At 45.2% G+C, this 18,739-nt stretch overlaps 1 protein-coding gene across 1 annotated transcript; it reads left to right on the top strand.

The window, feature by feature from the left end:
- The first annotated feature begins 914 nt into the window (after nucleotides 1-914).
- BATF3 (basic leucine zipper ATF-like transcription factor 3) lies at nucleotides 915-8,047 on the top strand. Its single transcript, XM_074988617.1, has 3 exons — nucleotides 915-1,275; nucleotides 4,371-4,475; nucleotides 7,434-8,047. Exons 1-3 carry the CDS (start codon nucleotides 1,201-1,203, stop codon nucleotides 7,617-7,619), a joined length of 366 nt encoding a protein of 121 aa, XP_074844718.1. The 5' UTR covers nucleotides 915-1,200; the 3' UTR covers nucleotides 7,620-8,047.
- Nucleotides 8,048-18,739: the final 10,692 nt, after the last annotated feature.

Consider the following 18,739-nt stretch of genomic DNA (forward strand, 5'->3'; position numbering starts at 1 on the left):
GACTGACCACCCTTAGCCTACTCCCGCACCCTCCCCCCCTTCCAGACCCTGAACCCCCACCCCAGCCCACTCCTGTATCTCCCGCCCACTCAGCCCGCCCACCCCCATTTCTGTGGCACTCCAGGCCCTCATGTAGCCTGGGGGGAGCCCTGACCCCAGTTTCCACCCCGGGCCGCGGTACTGCAGCGCGAGGGGCGGGGAGTCCCAGCCAGGGCCACTCGGGGCAGCGTTGGCTTTTGGCCTCTCACTTGCATATGGCCCCCGAGTGATTTTGCTGCGGGTTCCCCGCCCCGGCCGCAGCCCTAACGCCGCTCCTCAGCCCGTGGTGTGCAGTGATTGGAAAGTTACACATTAAACTCCCAACCTCAACCTGGCCGCCGAGCCTGCGTGCTGCTCTCACAGCGGCGGGGCAGCCCCCTCGGGCCTGCAGCTCCGGCTGGTTTCGCGGTCCCCGTACTCCAGCGCGCGAGGGGGGAGTAAGGCACTGAAGCCCCCTCCCAGCCCTTGAAACGTCGCACCGATGGGGCTAAGCCCCAGCTCCGGACCGGAGGGCCCCGACTCCCTGCCCCCTCCGAGCGGGAGCTGCTCTCCAAGGAGCTGAACGACACCCTCGCTCCCCACCCCGCCGACAGCGCTGGGGGGAGTCCGGCTCCCCTGGCCCAGGAGCCGCATTCCGAGGCCGGCCGGAGCTCGCCTCTCCCGCTCCCCGCTGGCCCCCAGCGCCGGGGCCGGGCTAGCTCGAGCCTCGCGGCGGGCGGGAAGGCGGGAGAGGGGAGAGCGCCCCCCGCCGGCCTGGCCGCCGCAGCCCCTCTCGCTTCCCCCGCAGCCTCCAGCAGCGTAGCCCCTGCGGTTTGCAGCTAGTTCCCTCCGAAGTTTCAAAGGGCGCCACGTGACTTCCATGAAATTGACAGGCAGGCGAGCGGCGGCCGCGGGGCGCGCGTGCGGGACTCCCAGGCTCGGCCTCCCGGAGGCTGCGGCAGCGTCCGGATCCCGGCAGAGGAGGCGGCTCCTCCCCGGGGGCCGGGGAAGCACAGAGCGCGCGAGCCGCCGCAGGCAGGTGCAGGCTGCCGGGATGCCCTGGGCCGGAGTTTCCCCGTAGCGAGGCTGGGGACAGGAGTGCGCTGGCAGGGGCCGGGGTGCGGCGAGCGCGGCTGCTCTTTGGGCTCCCGCCGGGGCCCCGGCCGCTCAGCACCTCGCGGGATGTCGCACGGGGTCCCGGCCTCGGGCAGCGTCCTGCAGAGAAACTCCTCTTCCGACGGGAACCAGCAGCCGCAGGTACCGGCCGGGGAAGGGAAGGGAAGGGCAGTGCGGGGTGCAGGGCAGCGGGAGCCGGCTCCCGGGGGCACAGCTGGGCGGGACAGAGGCGAGGACAGGCTGGGGAGCGGCAGGGGCCTCACGAACAGCCTTTCCCTGCTCCCACCCCACTGTCCTCGCTAGTGGGTGCCCCTCGCTCCTCTCGCAAGCGCCTTGGCAGCGCGCCTGCTTTTCTCCCACCCCCACCCCCACCCCCACCCCCATCCCCATTTGAACAACTGCTGCTAATCCTTTATGGCCTCCCGACAAACAGGGGCGGATAAGAACAGGTGGGGCCCTGGGACAACGCAGTCACCAGCCCCCAACCTCCCACCGTCTAGTGAATTCTTATTGTAAGGTCATTATTTATGCTTTAAAATCTGTTCCTGCTTATTATCACTCATGATGCACAATGAAATTACACTCGCATTCCTTTTCAAGGAACAGGGCATATTTCCTTTGTTCTGCCAAAGCGAATTGTTTAAACCAAACAGAGTTATAGAGACTTAGGGGCCCCAAGGGCAGCTGCCCCTGTCACCCTTATGTTACTCCCCCACTGCCTGCAAATCACCTCACAGGAAGAAATGGTCTCCTCCTGATCCTAGTGTTTTGTTCTCCGTATTCCTGAGGCTGTGGATCAGAGGGCCCGCATGGGAATCACTTTTTACATGACCATGTCCCTGGTCTATGGTGTAGATGGAGCTGGGTCCCAACCAGACAGTGCTGTTCCCTGTAACACGATGACCAAAGTAAGGTGGAGGTGCAAGCCATGAAGGATTTTGCCTGTCTCTTGGTACGGCAGATTTGCAGGATGTGTGGGTAGGAGGCAAGGATGATCAGAAACAGGGTTGCCAATTTTGACTGACTGTATTCCTGGAGATTTCATCACATGACTTAACTTTTAATTAAAGATAAATCTTTCACAGTCAGTGACTCCAGGACAATACTGGAGAAATGGCAACCCTCATCAGGAGAGAACTGGCTACTTCCGTGCTGCCCAAGAGGAAGAGCAGCACACTGTTGATAGTGTTGTTGGTTGTTCTGACCTTGTCTTGAGATGCTAAGTCCTGCCCGGATGTGCCTCATCTCTAACCATAGGCATGGGAAGTAGCGGAGTGTGCCCTGGGCTGGGGTCAAGTCACCAGCCCATGTCTGTGGGCCCTGCTCCCACCTGGGTCCTGCCAAGCTCCAGGGATTCTTGACTGCTGGTCCCACAGGTTCCACAGTTGGCCCCACGGTCCTGGTTGTCATGTGCTCCTCCGCCACCAAGGGTCCTGGTGGCTCAGCTATAGGTCCCAGGACCGCAACTGTCAGTCCCGCACCTGGGGCTCTGCAGCCAGCCCAGCTGTGGCCACAGCCTGAGGCAGTGAGGGGCATGTATGGGGCAAGGTAGGGAAGAGGAGTACAGCTAGCACTTCCACCCTAAAAATTGTACCAGTGCCACTGGGTGTAATGTCTAACCCCCTAGCAAGATGCAAACCAGACCGGAACGGAACAAGGTGCCCCCTTTCCACAGATCTTTAATTCCCATGGACGCTCCTGCTCCTTCTAGCTCTTTGTTCCATGAAACCATGTGTCTCCAGAGTCTGTCTGACTGACACATGGGGTGGAATTCATCGCTGGTGTGACTATACTGATTTCAACAGAGTTACCTCAGAGCTGAGTTCCATTCACGGACTTCAGCAGCCTGGCGAGTGTTGCATGACAGCTTTTACAAGAACGGCGTCTTTGAGCCGGGGTGAGCAGGTTTAAATACTTTCTGCTCTGTTGTATAAATCTTCCTAGTAAGAGAGGAAACCGTGGTTAACTTGATGTGCTTTTGGAGTAAACATTGCTAGGAGCAACAGCAGCCACCACCAACTGTGGTTCACATGCTGGGATGAACTCTGTGTCTTCTTTCAAACCAACATGAAAGGCAATTGATTATGTCATATTACAAAGCTGTAGGGAAATACTTGCAGCATGGTTAGGGAAGTCCTCCACTGCTTCCCAGTCCCAGCTCTCGCTTCTGCAGACATTGCAGATGATTGTTCTTTCTCTGGGCTATAAAAATCTTACTGATTTCTAAGTCAAATTTGACTGAAATCCACAGACAATCGTCGCTGGGCATTGTTAGCTAGCAGGCGAGCTTATTTGCCCCATTCCTTTAATATTTGTAAAATTCTGCTGCAGCCTGACAGGAAGTGGATAAAATTTCAGACCACACAGAGAATTATAAGAGGGAAGGTTAATTATTGGATTTATAATGGAAAGCCTCCAGAAGCCATCCTCAAGACTCCAAAATGAAAACAGAAAGCGAATTTCTAGTTTGTGAGTGGATTTTGTGTGTGAACAATACAGGAAAGCCTGAATCCAAAATAGTCAGGTATCTTATATGGGAGATCTCTCTCTCTGAAAGGCCAAAAATCTGTGATTGTGTACATTCCAAAGGTACTGTGACAGGTGAACTATGTACTTTTTATATAATCAACAAGGCTGCTTCTCAAAGACCACATGGTCTACTGGACTAAGTGAATGTAGGACACTATTATTTTGATTGGCAGAGTTTTACATCTACTTTTCATATCCAGGTGTAAGTGGCTACAAGATACAGGTGGGGTGCTGGAGCAATTTTTTATAATGGGAACACTGGAAGTGGAAATCATCTATTTAGTAGTTTTTACTAATACAAGCCACAGGCACTGCTGCACCTTATAAGTATCTCTCGTTCCAGCCCCTGGATGCAGGGTTCTGGAGAATATCAGGCCTCTCTTTTTTTTAGTCCTGGTTGTGCCACTGATTTGTTCAACAACTCCAGCTTCCTTTGGTGTCATTAGGAATGGCAAATGCTCAGCACTGTTGAAAATAGAGCCACAAATTTCACCGTGCCTCAGTTTCCTTCTTTGTGTAATAGAAATGCTCCTTAGTGACCTTTGCAAAGTGCTTTAAGAGCTGTGGATGGAGAGGATTATGTAAGAATGAAATATTCTGAAACAGGGCAGATAGATTGCTTATTTTCAATATAATTTATTTCCTTGCTTTTTGAATCTCAGTGCACTTTTTTAAAAAAAATCAGTGAGGTGTGTTTGATTTCTCAGAGTCCCGAAGAGGATGATAGGAAGATAAGGCGGAGAGAAAAAAACAGAGTCGCTGCCCAGAGAAGCCGAAAGAAACAAACGCAGAAAGCAGACAAACTCCATGAGGTGAATGGGTACTTCTTACATATCAGTTGCTTTTTGAGCACTGTATCTAGAATTTAATACTAACATGCATTTCTTAAACAGATTTGGGTGGTTTTCATACTACTCCAGCATGGCGAAGTGTAGGTTTGGTGTAAAAATGTGTGAATTACTCTTACTGGACCATGCTGGTGTTTTGCCTTCATTGAAGCATCTGTAACTTGGCTATATTGAACAATTAAGGAATAAGCTTCCCGTAATGGAAGCTTCTGCTAACTCCAATCAGCCACTGAAGTATGAGGGTTTAGACACCATACATAGTTCTGCGTATAAGTGCCTGATCCTTTTTGAAATCCTGTTTACACAGCCTCATACTCACTAATGTAATATGGCAGTCTGACTGTGTGTTCAGTTGTAAGTCTAACTGCAGGGACTGTCTCTTTTCTGTTTGTAGAGCAGCCAGCACATTGGGGCTTACACCTCAGCTGGGACTGTGGTATAAATATTTACTGCTGCTGCTTCTAATGCTTTTATGTAAGTGATATGGCTCTCAAGGCTCACTGCAGCACAGAATTATCTGTCTTCTCCATTATGAAAATATGATTTATTCACAGTAGACAGTTTTGCATGATGTCTTTTGTCCTTGCAAAGCACTGTGAAGTGCAAGAAATATTTGTATTGGGACATCATACCTAGGCTCCATGATTCAATGTGATTAATTTATTCCCATAGCCAGTCTTTGTTCAAGTAAGAAGCAGGAGTGGAATAATAAGGAGAAGGATCAGAAGGGTGGGGGCAAATCCACATCAAACCAGCCTGCGTATTTAATTCTTCTTAGTATTCTTGTGAGCATTAAATTCAAACACATTTTAAAGAGGGGGATAATACAGATAACTTCAGAGGGAACCAGTTGCTCTATTGTGAGACATTTGCATTTTTCAAGTAGAAAATATGAAGGAAAATCTTGTGGCACTATAAGCACACTGGGCATGGTGGTTGGGTAGCCTCTTTTGATCTAGATACGAAGTTCTGTGGAAGTGTTTGCTAACCCCTTTCGACTGAAAGTGAAAACCAAAGAATAACTGATAAAGTTGCTATGAAACACTGGTCCCGCACCACCTATCACGCTGATCAATATAATCTCGGTGTTTCTTTGTGTTCCGTCATCTGTCTACAGCCATCTGTTGTCCCTTGACTTTTATCTAGACTGTAAGCTCTTTGGGGCAGAGTCCGTGTTATTGTTCTGGATCTGTACAGCACCTAACACAGTAGGGGTCCTGGTCAATGAATGGGGCTCCTAGGCCCTACACTAATATAAATCATAATAATAATGCCTCCAGTATATATACCAGTTCAATTTTTATTTCAGGATCTCTAGCAAGTTACTCAAGTCCCAGATGAGCAGCACAGGATAGCAGGAAATGAGGAGTTCACAGATCTTTTTCAATTTTATAAACAATAATTTATATAGCCGATAGTCTACAGGGAAAACAGCGCTAAGTTTCATTCTGAAACATAAATTCAACTGTAAAGCTGAGATAGCTGCTAGCAGAGCCAGACTTTGGGCTCTGTAGCTTCCATGACACAATGTGGCCAACCTGGGCTTCTCAGCCACAAAAGTCATCAGATAACCTGAAAGGGGAAAAAATTCAGGTACAGCTTTAGAGCACTTAGTTAGTTGCCCAACTACTCATGTTTCCCAAAGCATAGCAGAACTCTGCCCAGCCTGCCTGGGGTACTTTTTGTTTTTTAAGCAATAGAAAACTACCTTTTGGAGCCTGCAGAGGATGTATTCTGGGTGGAAAAATCTTGGGATGGGGCGGTGTAGGTGTTCCACACCACAGAGGACATACCCTGTGTGGAAAGATCTCCATCCCTACAACCAGAGCAGAGCTCATGGTTGGGGAAAGAAGCTGGGTGTTCTATTCACACCCTACACTCATGAAACCCTGGTTGCTAGACTGACCCATTTAGGCCACTGCCAGCAAATATAACCTCGAGCACCCTTATGCTGCAACAATTTGTGATGGGGAAACCAGAACAGCATAGATTAGCCCAGGAGTAGGAGAATGCAAAGTTTAGGATTAGGGTTTGGGTTAGGCTACCTTTACCATCTTTTCCTGTAAGGAGCTATATGTTTTGTGGACATACCAAGTATCTGTGCAAATGACTGTAGCCCAAGCTACATCTACACTATGGCCATGGATAGTGGGTGAAGGCCAGTCTTGGGGAGGCAAGCCCCAGTCCCACCCCTTCTGTGCCCACCAGAGACCAGCCCCCATTGTGGCCATTAGCTGTAGTTCTGGTCCTGCTTCTCTCCCCAAGGCTATTATATCCCTTCCACCTCGCCCGGCAGTGCTGAGCAGCTGGCTGGCAAGGCTGCCACACTACAGCCAGAGCCCCAGCCTTTCCAGCTGGGTGGAGTGTGATTGGCATGACCACCCCAATCTTTTGGGGGAATATATTACCTTTCCTTGTCTATATTACCCTCAGTCCATAACTACAGAGCAGCCCAGATTGATGTTCTGAGATCGAGCCACCATAGGTCAATTTAGTGGGTGTATTGAAGACCTGCCAAATTGACCACAGATCACTCGGTCTCCCATCGAACCCCATTACTCTTTTCCAGACAAGAAGAGAAAGGGAAGTGGAAGGGAGAGATTTTCCTCTCAGCTTTTCACAGTGTTGATCCTGGGGTAATATTGACTTTGGCTATGTTATTCACATAGCTGGAGCTGCTTAGCTTAAGTCAAATTTCTGCTGGATAGAGTAGATGTAGCCTCAGTAAGAACTTGGATAGTAACAGTTGTATTGTAAGGAGCATCTGTATTTTAGGCTAGTTCAGTATTTTGTTTCTTATGTTAGATGAAAACTATTATATAAGCAGAAACAACAATTTATGTTGCTGTCAGTTGATTAAAACAGGTGACGGCACTGAAAGGTATGTTTTTACTAGCAGTGGGCTTCCTTTTCTCATTCCAGGAATATGAGTGCCTTGAACAAGAAAATACCTCCTTGAAAAGAGAGATTGGGAAGCTAACAGATGAGATGAAACACTTGAGCGAGGTGTTGAAGGACCATGAAAAGATCTGCCCTTTATTGCACTGCTCCATGAACTTTGTGACCATACCCAGGCCTGATACCCTTACCAGTTGTCTGCCAAGATGAGAGTTCCTCCTTATTGCCTTTAAATGTTGGTTATTATTGCACATAATTGGTAGAAGCTAGCTTCTTTTTCTCACCAGAATGCAGGTGTATTCCTCCTTTTGCAGAGGGATGGAATTGATCTAATGGGCCTTTGCATCTCTAAATCCTCTTAATATAACGAAAAAGGTCAATGTGGAGAAAGCAAGACTGAGCTACACTTTATTTTCTAGACTCTGTAATATCCTGTTTCATATTCGTAAATGGCAAAATATGGTACAATCTGCTTTTACAGGATGGAAAGTCGGGAGAAAAATAGCAGCCTGGGCTAGGATATGATTTTACCCCCACTCTGCTGGTTATTATTTCTGAGTTGTTAGGTTGTCATCCATATTTCATACAGAAAATATCCTGGCTGCTCAGTTTTTGTTTACATTTGGGATTGGCTAATAAAATCGATGTGCTCTCTTTATCTTTATGGTGTCCCCACCTTCTTGGATATCCCAGACCTTTCAAACACCTTTACATTTGCTCGTTTGTCAAATCCAAAGTCTAAGGCTAATCTCCCTGCTTTCTTATTGTTGGCTTATCACCAGCTTTGCAGCATGTTTGGAAAGTTTTACTGGCTTCTCTTCTGAAGCTTGTGTAACAGCTGAATGTAGATCATCTTCAGTTCCCCAAGCACCAGTCCTCCAACCCTCAATCCTCAAAGAGTTTTATTCCCATTCTTGCATGAAGTGTACCCACTTTCCATGGAGTCAATGCAGAACAAGGAGTTTGGAGTCTGGATTCATCTGAGGAGCAAAGCCATTGTGTCTAGTAGAAGTATACAAAGGGGAATTCCCTTTGGTTGTTATTGCTTTGTGGTTTGTGAGTATGTTTTGTAATTTATGAGTTGTGTCTGAGCCCAGCATTTGGTGCTACTAGCAATCGGAAAAGCTTCAAGGTGCCTACATTTTGCCAGCTGGGGACACAGATGCTTCAATATTAACCCCATCTAGAGCTCAGTGCTTAACCTTCAGCTAAGCCCCAGTGGGATTTATCAGCTAGGCACCCCCTGGCCATATTGCCTTTGGGGCCTGAGCGTTTTGTGCCTAAAACGGCACAAAAGGTGCCGGAGAGATGGGTGGCTGTGGCCTCCTTTTTGCCGAGTAGCCCAGTGGTTAGAGCACTCTCCAGGGTGTAGGAGACCGCAGTTCAAATCACTGCTGTGCTGCCTCTTATCTCTCAGGGAAGTTGGTGGTACTGTTGATAGATAAAAGCTAAGCTGCAGGATGCAAGAGACGTGCCTGACTTTTCAGTCCCCACGCAGCCATCTGACTGCAGTGTGAGTCTCCTTCCAGCAGGGGATCCCTGGTACCTTCTGACCAGAATTACAGGCATCTAGGACAGGGCACTGCTTGGGAGGGCCTTAGCTGCTGAGGAGTAAGGCCTCCTAGAGCTGAAGCCTTTTGGTAGCCTGTCCTCTGGGCAGATTTTTCAAATAACAGGCAATGTCCAGGATTTTTTGTTGTGGAGCAGAGGTTGTAGCTCAGAGATAACCATCTCCATGCCCCAAGCGGTCCCTCTCCTGTGTCCGCAGATGCAAGATCCTGCCTGCTCTGACCTAGCCTGCCAGGTAAGTGAAGCCACCAAACTCCTCACAGCCAGGCCACCTCCGCCCACCACAAGGCCGCCGAGCCCGTCTGGGAGGAGTGACGGGGCCAGGCTGCTGTTACCTGCCCTGGAGAGAGGGAGAGGCTCACAAGGAGGCACTGACTGACAGGCTGGTGCAGCATCCTGAGCCCACGAAAGCTGCCCCTGCCACTGTGATAGGGAAAGAGAAACTGCATCCCATCCCGACAGTGAGGCCACAGGTAACCCCCAGCACACAAACCCTTCTCCAACACCCCCCAGATATCCCCTCCCCAAATACACTAGCTTGTGTTCAGCAAACTTCCAGGTACTAATGAGCAGGAACTCTGATTTTAAAAGCCAAGTGAAAGAGGCCATGGAGCTAGCTCACCCACGCAGACCAAAATAGATCAAGGCATCATTTATTGTATTGTTTCTGCTCATTTGAATAACAATGACGTCGTAATAGCTGTTTCATTGTTTCTATTTGCCCCACTGTCAAAAAGCGGAGATGTTTATGAAGGGCATTACAAATGAATATTTTAGGCTTCCTTTGGCATTTGTATTACTATGGAATCCAGAAATAGCATAATAGACTCCTAAAATGTAGGCCTGGAAGCAGCCTCAGCAAGTCATCTACAGTACCACATATGCTCAGGCATGGCCAAGTATGTTAGACTGTCCCTGACAGGGGTTTGTCCAACCTGTTCTTTAAAAACTCCAGAGATGGAAATCCCACAGCCTTCTTGGAGTCAGCTTACTTGGCCACCCACAAGAGTGTGACTGCTGTGTCGACCTACCCTCAGTGGCCTGTGATCAAATTAGCTACATGCTTGAATCTCACCTATTGCTGTGATATCTGAGCACCACCTTCCCCTGCACCACCTTCTCCTGTCCATCAGTTGTTTCTGTAGCTTTGTAAAATTGCATAGTACTTCTCGCTATGCAGAGTTGAAAAGGGTCAGACTTACTCATATGGACGGATTAGGGGTGGAGAAAATGCATCACTGCTTGCAATGTTTGACGTCCTAGTGAGTATACATTTTTGTAGGTCACAGGGGAGCTATACTCTGTTCCCCTCACTGTGATTTCTCTGACCTAAACAGCTCCACTATTTGAAAAAAAAGGAAAACCCTTGAGCCTAGTGAAGTATAAAATTGTCATGAACAGTAAGAAAAAGATGGATCACCTATGGTCAGGAGGACATGGCTATATCAGTTTACTCTCATTTCATATTTTGAAACGTACCTTAATAACCAGGAGCCCCAAGAAAATTAAAACTCTGACTCTGAAGCACAGTTTTTTTTGGACTGGATGGGAAGGATGGATTCTGTAGCTCTTGAGTCTTGGAATCATGGAGCCCAGCTGATGATACTTTGATGTACAAAACAATATCCTAGTTTTGTACCTTCTAATGACTCATTTGTGCCCATCCCTGTCCTGCCTTGACTGGCTGACCTGAAGCTCCATTTGGACTTTTTTCAAATAAAGGTTTCACAGACTGCAGGGCTTCTTGGAAAGAAGCGCATCCTTCAATCTATCTCGAGTTCTTTTATCTTTCTCCTTCACTCAAACCGCTATTGAGTTCAGAGTTACCTTTGTGTTATCTTTGATGCCAAACCTTGCTTCCACTTTCACCTCTCCTCTTTCAGCAAATCTGCCTCTTATACCTCTGCAGCTTTGCCTGTACACACTCTTGATGTCCCTTGTGCTGAAATCTTCACGCCATCATCTTCTCTATCATTTTCTATTGCATCTCTTCTATTGCAACTCCCTTCTCAATGGCTCCTAAAATCTCTCCCTGTCCAGACTCCTGCATGTGCAGAATCCTGTTTCCACCCTGTACACACGTACAAAAAATAACGACTCTCCTTCTGCACTGGTTGCATAATCATTTCAGCATCCAGTTCAGAACTGCCCTCTCTTTATGAACCTTCTGTGGACTTGCTGCAGCCTGTCCCGCTGACTAACATGTACTGTCGCTCTCTGTATCTCCCACACCCCAGCTCCCTTCTTGGCTTTCTCGAGACTAGCACAGGTCTGTTTCCTACTCCCCTTCTAGCGTGCCTGCTGGTGGAAAAGTGGTTTCCTCTGCAGCTGCTGTCATCTAAAAAGCCTGCCTGTATCTCTCCATCTAATTTCAGATGTCATAGTTTGCCTTTGCCTATACCTCTTAATTACTGTTTGTTCCTATTTACCGCTGGAACTTTATTACTTTGCCAATAATTATGGAAAATGGCTCTTCTGAAGGACACCATGCAAAGTAGGTTGTATGCTGTGAAAGCAGGTAAATGTATGCAGTTGGCATGTGTCACTTTGGTTTTGAAGGAAGAATCTAAGAACTTACACCTCCACTTGGCACAGACATTTTAACAAGTGGTATAACCTTTCGCCCATGAAAGCACAGTGCTTCCTGTCCAAAGAGGCAAAAGCTCCAGTGCACCACACTTGGGGTTTCCGTTTGTGAATCAGTCTAGAATTTCTTCCTAAGTGCCTCTGTGAAAGTGATGAATAAAGCAAACCTAAAAAAAAAAAAACCCTTCTCACTCCTTCCCATCAGTGTAGTGGTATCATTCCTGTCACAGGAAGGAAACATGTCTGGTGAGCAGGAGAACTGGTGGGTTTGATTTACTGTTACACAGACTTATTCCCTTGAAGAAAGGTTAGCAGATTACTGTATGTATGCCCGGTGTTACTGTCCTGCAGCTACAGGAGGAATGTTTTACAAAGATCTGGAAAATCCGTACACACAAATTAAAGTGTGTGTGTGTGAGAGAGAGAGAGAGAGAATTTAGGGTTTAATATTGTGCAAAAATGTAGATATTACATTCACTTCAGATCTGTGAATACCTCAGATGTGTCTCAGGGTTCCTGCTAATGAACTCCAAGCTGGATAATATTTAACTCAAGAATAGTTACAAAGTAACATGGAGAGAGTACTGCTTATTAGAAAAGCCATAGTAAAACTTAGTCCTTTGATTACCCAGAAATGAGCCTGATACTCATTTGTTTTTTCCCAGGTGGTTCTTTATGGAAAGGACTTACAGCATTTCATAGAAAATATTTATCCTCTATAGAATTTTTAAACTATCTTATAGGATGTATTAGAGAATGTCAGCCCTGGTATAGAGGTCTATATATTGTAGGTAACTTATAACCTTGTATGGAAGGAATCTCATCTATTAAATTATATAGATTTATTATATTTCTATAGAATTTCTTGAACTCACCCCTCTTAAATTTTCCAGGATGTTTCCATCGGGATTAGATCTGTTCAATACAGACCTCTCAGGTGTCTTTCTCTGTGAGTGAACTCCCTTATTTTCCTGTATGTCACACTGATCTAATGCTGTTTTGGTTTTGTCATTGTAAATGTTTATATTCATATTCAGAACAGTTGATTCTTGAAATGGACATCCCAGTCCAGAAGTTCTAAAGCTGGAGACTTAGTAGACTTTCTTGGGATCAGCAAAGTTCCTGGGTTTCCTAATCTACTATAAATTTGAGAGAGTTTGTGCATCTGTCTGTCTGTGTCTGTCCATCTGCCTGTTCGAGAACTGCTCCTAAATGGTAAGCACTAGGACCACCAAATTTGGTATGCAGCTTCCTCTTATCATAACTTAAAACAATATCAAGGCTTGGTTGTACCAGGCCAATGGGATGCACATGAAATACAATTGTTTCTCATCAGACAGAAAGAGAGGGGTCTGGTAGCAGGGACAGTTATACTCCAGAATGACCACACGGGGGCAGCAAGCAAAGCATGATCCCAACAGCCCCAGTGAGCTGCAGAGCAGCTGCTGTCTGAGCAGTTTGGCCCCTGTCGTCCCAACCTGGCCAAGGGTATCAGCTGCTGGTCAGACAGGATGGCCCCTGCTGCCCTGGGCCAGCCCTAGGGAACAATACTGCCATTTTGTGATGCTCCATAAATGTATTTGACATAGGGCCTGCAATATTTTTTAAACAGCAAGAACACATAAATGTGACCCACAAACCATAGTTCTTCTTGTTGTCTCCAGCCCAGGCTCATTTGATGGCGGAACCAGGACTGGGGATGAGGAATGTAGAGAGGTAGTGCCTCTTGATAAACTAAATCAGTTTAGTCTTTCTAATGAGAAGACAGAAGAGAGTGGGAATTCTCTTTGTTAAAACGTTTTATCATTTGAACCATGGTGGAATAAGTTACACTCCTTGGTCAATCAGAAAAGCTTTTGCAGGCAAAGCAGAAGCCAGCAAACAAACCAAAAAAATGTCACAAGAATTTTGTGAATTTTTCAAACTCTGTTTAGTTGCTTACGGTCAAATGAGCAATTATTCTCTTTCCACTTGTGGGTGGGGGACACAAGGTGACAGAGGACGGCAGGCAGTTTCCTCACTTTCTCTTGTGTCCATTTCATTAATTAGATGCTTTACCTTTAAGAGCAGAAGGCCCTAAAACAGGATTTGATACTAAACGTGTCAGGGTAGTTCCCTTTTAGTTGTTCAAGTTTCATCTTTGCTTATAAGAACTGTATTAGGGGCCAGTAATTTCCAAGTGCAGTGCTGGGTCCGTGGGGTAAAGAATCTCTAGAGATGAATATTCTTTTTCTTTCTTTTTTACTGTAAATGACCATGGCATATACTGCTAAAAAATTCCCCATGTGAATTCTGGTCATTCCATGTATTCACTAGGTTCCAGTATAGACTTAGGACTTGCTCTGTTAATATGTTGAAGATTTATGTACCATCACGCCTGCAAATCCAGAAGAAAATTGACCCATTAACTGTGTTACAGAATTTGGCTAATGGCTAACATGCACAAAGTTTGGAGAAGAATTTTTATAGTAATGATAGTGGTAGCAGCAATTTTAGGTTATTCATTATCGATCTGCATTTCTTGTTGTTAAGGTTCATAAAATGTAGAAAGCTGTTGCTTGACAGACAAAAAGCATGTAAACTAAGGCCCTGATACAGCACTTTCTTTCATCTAGGCAAGCCCCAGGGGCTCCGTTGACATCAGTGGAGCTCTGAACTTGCATAGGGGTCAGGCCACGCAGAGCAGCTTGTGGGATTATACACATGACTCGCTGGCATTTTTGGTTTTTTGTTTTATGGTTACTTAAGTTTGTTATGGATTTTTGTAGATGGCATGTACGCGATAACACACCCTATATACACAGTTACCATTAATGAACTAAATAATCAGCTCATATTCTTTCCCCGTTTTTTTTAATTTTGCCTGATAATCCTTTGAATTTTTTCACTGAATTTACAGCTAAACCCATTTCCACATTCTCCACAGAGGCTACATCTACACTACAGTGATCCTTCGAAAGAAGTTCTTCCGGAAGATCTCTTCCGAAAAAACTTCTTTCAAAAGAGCGTGTCCACACACAAAAAAGGGGATCAGAAGATTGATCCACATCTTTCAATAGAGAGCATCCACATCTTTCAAAAGAGAGCATTCTGGTCTTTCAAAAGAATGGGCCAGAGATTGGAAAATCCGACACAATGAGGACTGTTCTTTTGGGGGAAAAAAAGGGCCCACGGAGTGTCTACCCATGCTTTTTTTCAAAAGCAGCTTTTGAAAAAAACGCTTCTCCTGATCTGGGAGCAGACAAGGGCTTCTGGAAGAAGAGCTGCATTTGTTTGATTTCGGATTGGAAGAGCGCATGTTGTGTGTAGAATTTCTGCCTTTTTTTGCAGAAAAGGGCCAGACTTTCCGAAAGAAATTGTTAGTGTAGACACAGCCTCATAGATTCTATCCCACAATTTGTTTCCGTTTTTTCCATTTTTCCAACTTGAAATGGAAAATAAATATAAAATTCCAGGGGAATGATGTGCAGTTCTAGGTGAGTTTTCATGTAATTGATTATTATTTTTTAAATGTAATGTATGTCATGTTTATTATGACAAGTATCAGAGAGGTAGCCATGTTAGTTTGTAGCTCTGAGAACAACAAGAAGTCTTGTGGCACCTTATAGACAGATATTTTGGAGCATAAGCTTTTGTGGGCAAAGACCTGCTTCATCAGGTGCATGAGTGGGGGGGTGGTTTCAGAGGGGTATTTAAAGGGTGGGGTCCCAGTAAGAGGGAGGGCCAGAGCTGACAAGGTCTATTCAGCAAGGTGGAAATGGCCCAGTATCAACAGCACTTACCAAAAGAGGAAAAAACAAGTCAGATCAGACAGGGGGATGTGAGCCTTCTTCAGAAGTTGAATGGGGAGATATTGGCACCCAGAGCGGAGAAGCTGACTTTGTAAGCTGTGAACCACTCCCAGTCTCTGTTTAATCCATGGTTAATGGAGTCAAATTTGCAAATAAATTGCAGCTCAAAGATTTCTCTCTCCGTTTGATTTTTGAAATTTTTTTGTTTCAGAACTGTCACCCTTAAAGCTGGCACTGAGCATCCAGGGAGACTGAAGTGTTCCCCCACAGGATACTGTACATTACCGTTCCTGATGTCTGATTTATGTCCATTTATTCTTTTATGCAGAGACTGTCCAGTTTGGCCAATGTAAATTGCAGTGGGGCATTGCCGGCACATGATGGCATATATTATATTTGTAGATGTGCAGGTAAAAGAGCCCCTGATGACATAGTTAGTGTTAGGTCCTGTGATGATGTCACTGGTGTAGCTATGTGAGCAGAGTTGGCAGCGAGGACTGTTGCAGGGGCTGGTTCCAGGCCTAGAGTCACTGGTTTGTGATTTGTAGTGGCTGGGGAGGATTTGTTTAACGTTGGCAAACTGTCTATAGGCGAGGACAGGCCTGCCTCTCAAGGTCCACACTTCAGTCTCCCTGGACACTCAGGCCATTTCTACACAGGCCACTTTCTTCGAAAGTGGCATGGTAATATATGGCCCAAAATATGCTAATGAGGCACGGATGCAAATTCCCTGTGCCTCATTAGCATACGGTCACGTGATTTGGAGTCCAGAAGACCGTTCTTCCAGATTCCAAAACACCATGTAGAAGCACGGCCCCCGGGAGGTCTTCCGGAAGGAAGTCCTTCTTCCAGAGGCCCCTTCTTCCTAAAAAAATTTGGGAAGAAGGGGCCTCTGGAAGAAGGACTTCCTTCCGGAAGCTTGCCCGGGGCCGCACTTCAACATGGCATTTTGGAGTCTGTAAGGACGGTCTTCCGAACTCCAAATCACGTGACCTTATGCTAATGAGGCATGGGGAATTTGTATCTGTGACTCATTAGTATATTTCGGGCTGTGTATTACCATGCCACTTACAAAGAAAGTGGCCTGTGTAGAAACGGCCTCAGTGGCAGATTTAAGGGTGACAGTTCTGAAACAAAAAAATTTCAAAAATCAAATGGAGAGAGAATCTCTGAGCTGCAATTTATTTGCAAATTTGACTCCATTAACCATGGATTAAACAGAGACTGGGAGTGGCTCACAGCTTACAAAGGCAGTTTCTCTGCTCTGGGTGCTAATAGCTCCCCATTAGACTTCTGAAAAAGGCTCACATCCCCCTGTCTGATCTGACTTGTTTTTTCTTCTTTTGATAAGTACTCTTGATACTGGGCCATTTCTACCTTGCTGAATAGACCTTGTCAGCTCTGGCCCTCCCTCTTACTGGGACCCCACTCTTTAAATACCCCTCTGAAACCACCACCCCCAACTCATGCATCTGATGAAGCGGGTCTTTACCCACGAAAGCTTATGCTCCAAAATATCTGTAAGTCTATAAGGTGCCACAAGATGTCTTGTTCTCGTGTTTATTATGGTTAATGAAAATGAGATTTTTGTAAAGAAATCTTGTTATTTTAAACAGCTTGTTTATTTATTGCTATATAAGGGTAGATATAAATGATCTATGGTGTGTTTGTAATTTTATTTTGTTAACAATATATCGTACAGGGATGCAGCTGAGTACCTATTCAGTAAATTCAGGCTTTGTTCTATTGCACAGTGTGTTTCCAGACCCAGGAACACTGTGTTGTTATTGAAGATAACACTAGTACACAAAACTGTTCCATGATCTTACTAAAAATGTCACTTTCCTGTCTGACTATTAAATAAAAGGTTCTAAACTCTAGGGCTGTAATTCAGCTACTTAATTAATAATTTTAAAAGTTATCACTTCTGAATTAATAGGCACCATCTCCATTTTCCTATATCAGTAGTTTTCAACCTTTTGTCATTTGTGGACCCTTTAAAATTTTCAAATGGAGGTACAGACGCCTTTGGAGATCTTAGACATAGTCGGTGGAGCCTCAGCAGTCCACAGACTACGGGTTGAAAGCCACTGCCCTATATCTATAAATTTTGGTATCGTGACAAATAATAATACTTAGCATTTTTACTAGAGAGATTTACAAAGTGCTGCTTAATAATGTACTGAGGGACATGAATCAGTGTTCATATCAAGAGCACCATCAGTATGCAGCCTGAGGCAGGGAAGCTAATGATCCAACTGAATACAATGATGAATCCTGGCCACATGCTATCTGAAGCATGTTGCACATACTCTAAGAATTTTGTACTAATTCTTCCTTGCAAGGGACATTATTTTTGTTATTAATTATCAATAAATTCGTACCCAATGGTCAATTAAAATTCTTATCCTGTTAATTTTTAGTGTCTGTGTTTAAAATATAAGCATTAGATATAACTCTTTCCCTTACACTGCATAAGTCTTGTCTATTTACATTGTGAGTTTTTTTGGAGCAAGCACAAGGCATTGTCTACTAATGTATGTTAAAAAAAGTGCTTGATACAAAAGGGTCCCAATTTTGGTTGATCTTTAGGCACCGTCATAATACAAATGATAAATTCTTCGTACTGTTAGGGAAGAAAAGATCCTTAAATAGCTACTGTACTGGAGAAATTTCAGGGAGACTTGCAGTGCTCTCCTGGTCACTTGGCAGACGTCCCTTTCCTAATCATGCTTGGTTATGCTATTGTGAAGAAAACTAGAACCGCTGAGTTGTAGTCCATATTCTGAGATGTTTAGCCATATGTTTCACTGGTAGATTCTAATAATTCAGTTATGGTTTTACTATCTATCTATCTATCCTTTAACATGGTCATCACGTATGTTCCTGTTCATTTTCCTAATGTGGCATGCAATACACAGTCCCTATTTTTACAGTCAAAACAAAAAATTTTACAATGTTTAAGTTACCTGAGGTGTGTTATAACTCTTCATTATTATTTAATTTTCTTGGTTTTGAAATATTTTCTTAAATGCTATTTAATGTCAGTGTCATATATTTCTAGAACCAAATTCTGTTCTCACACACCCTGTGCAACCACCCTGAAATCAAAGAGACCATAGTCATCCATGTCAAAAGAAAGACTTTGCACCAGAGTTCTTTTATGCATAATATTTCCATATGTATTGAAAATAAGGCTTTGATCCTACAAAATGGAGCTCTGCTTCTGTGCAGAGCTCCATTAAAGTCAGCATGACTGTGCAGGCATAACAAGCTATCTGCAGGCTGCTCTTAAAGGATAAGGTGATGGTCCTACATTGATAACCTCTTGATCTCAGAAATGAGGGAATTTCATAGGGGATTCCTTTTTGATTAGCTAGTATC

The sequence above is a fragment of the Carettochelys insculpta genome, chromosome 3 (assembly GCF_033958435.1).
Source record: "Carettochelys insculpta isolate YL-2023 chromosome 3, ASM3395843v1, whole genome shotgun sequence".
NCBI classification, from domain to species: Eukaryota; Metazoa; Chordata; order Testudines; family Carettochelyidae; genus Carettochelys; species Carettochelys insculpta.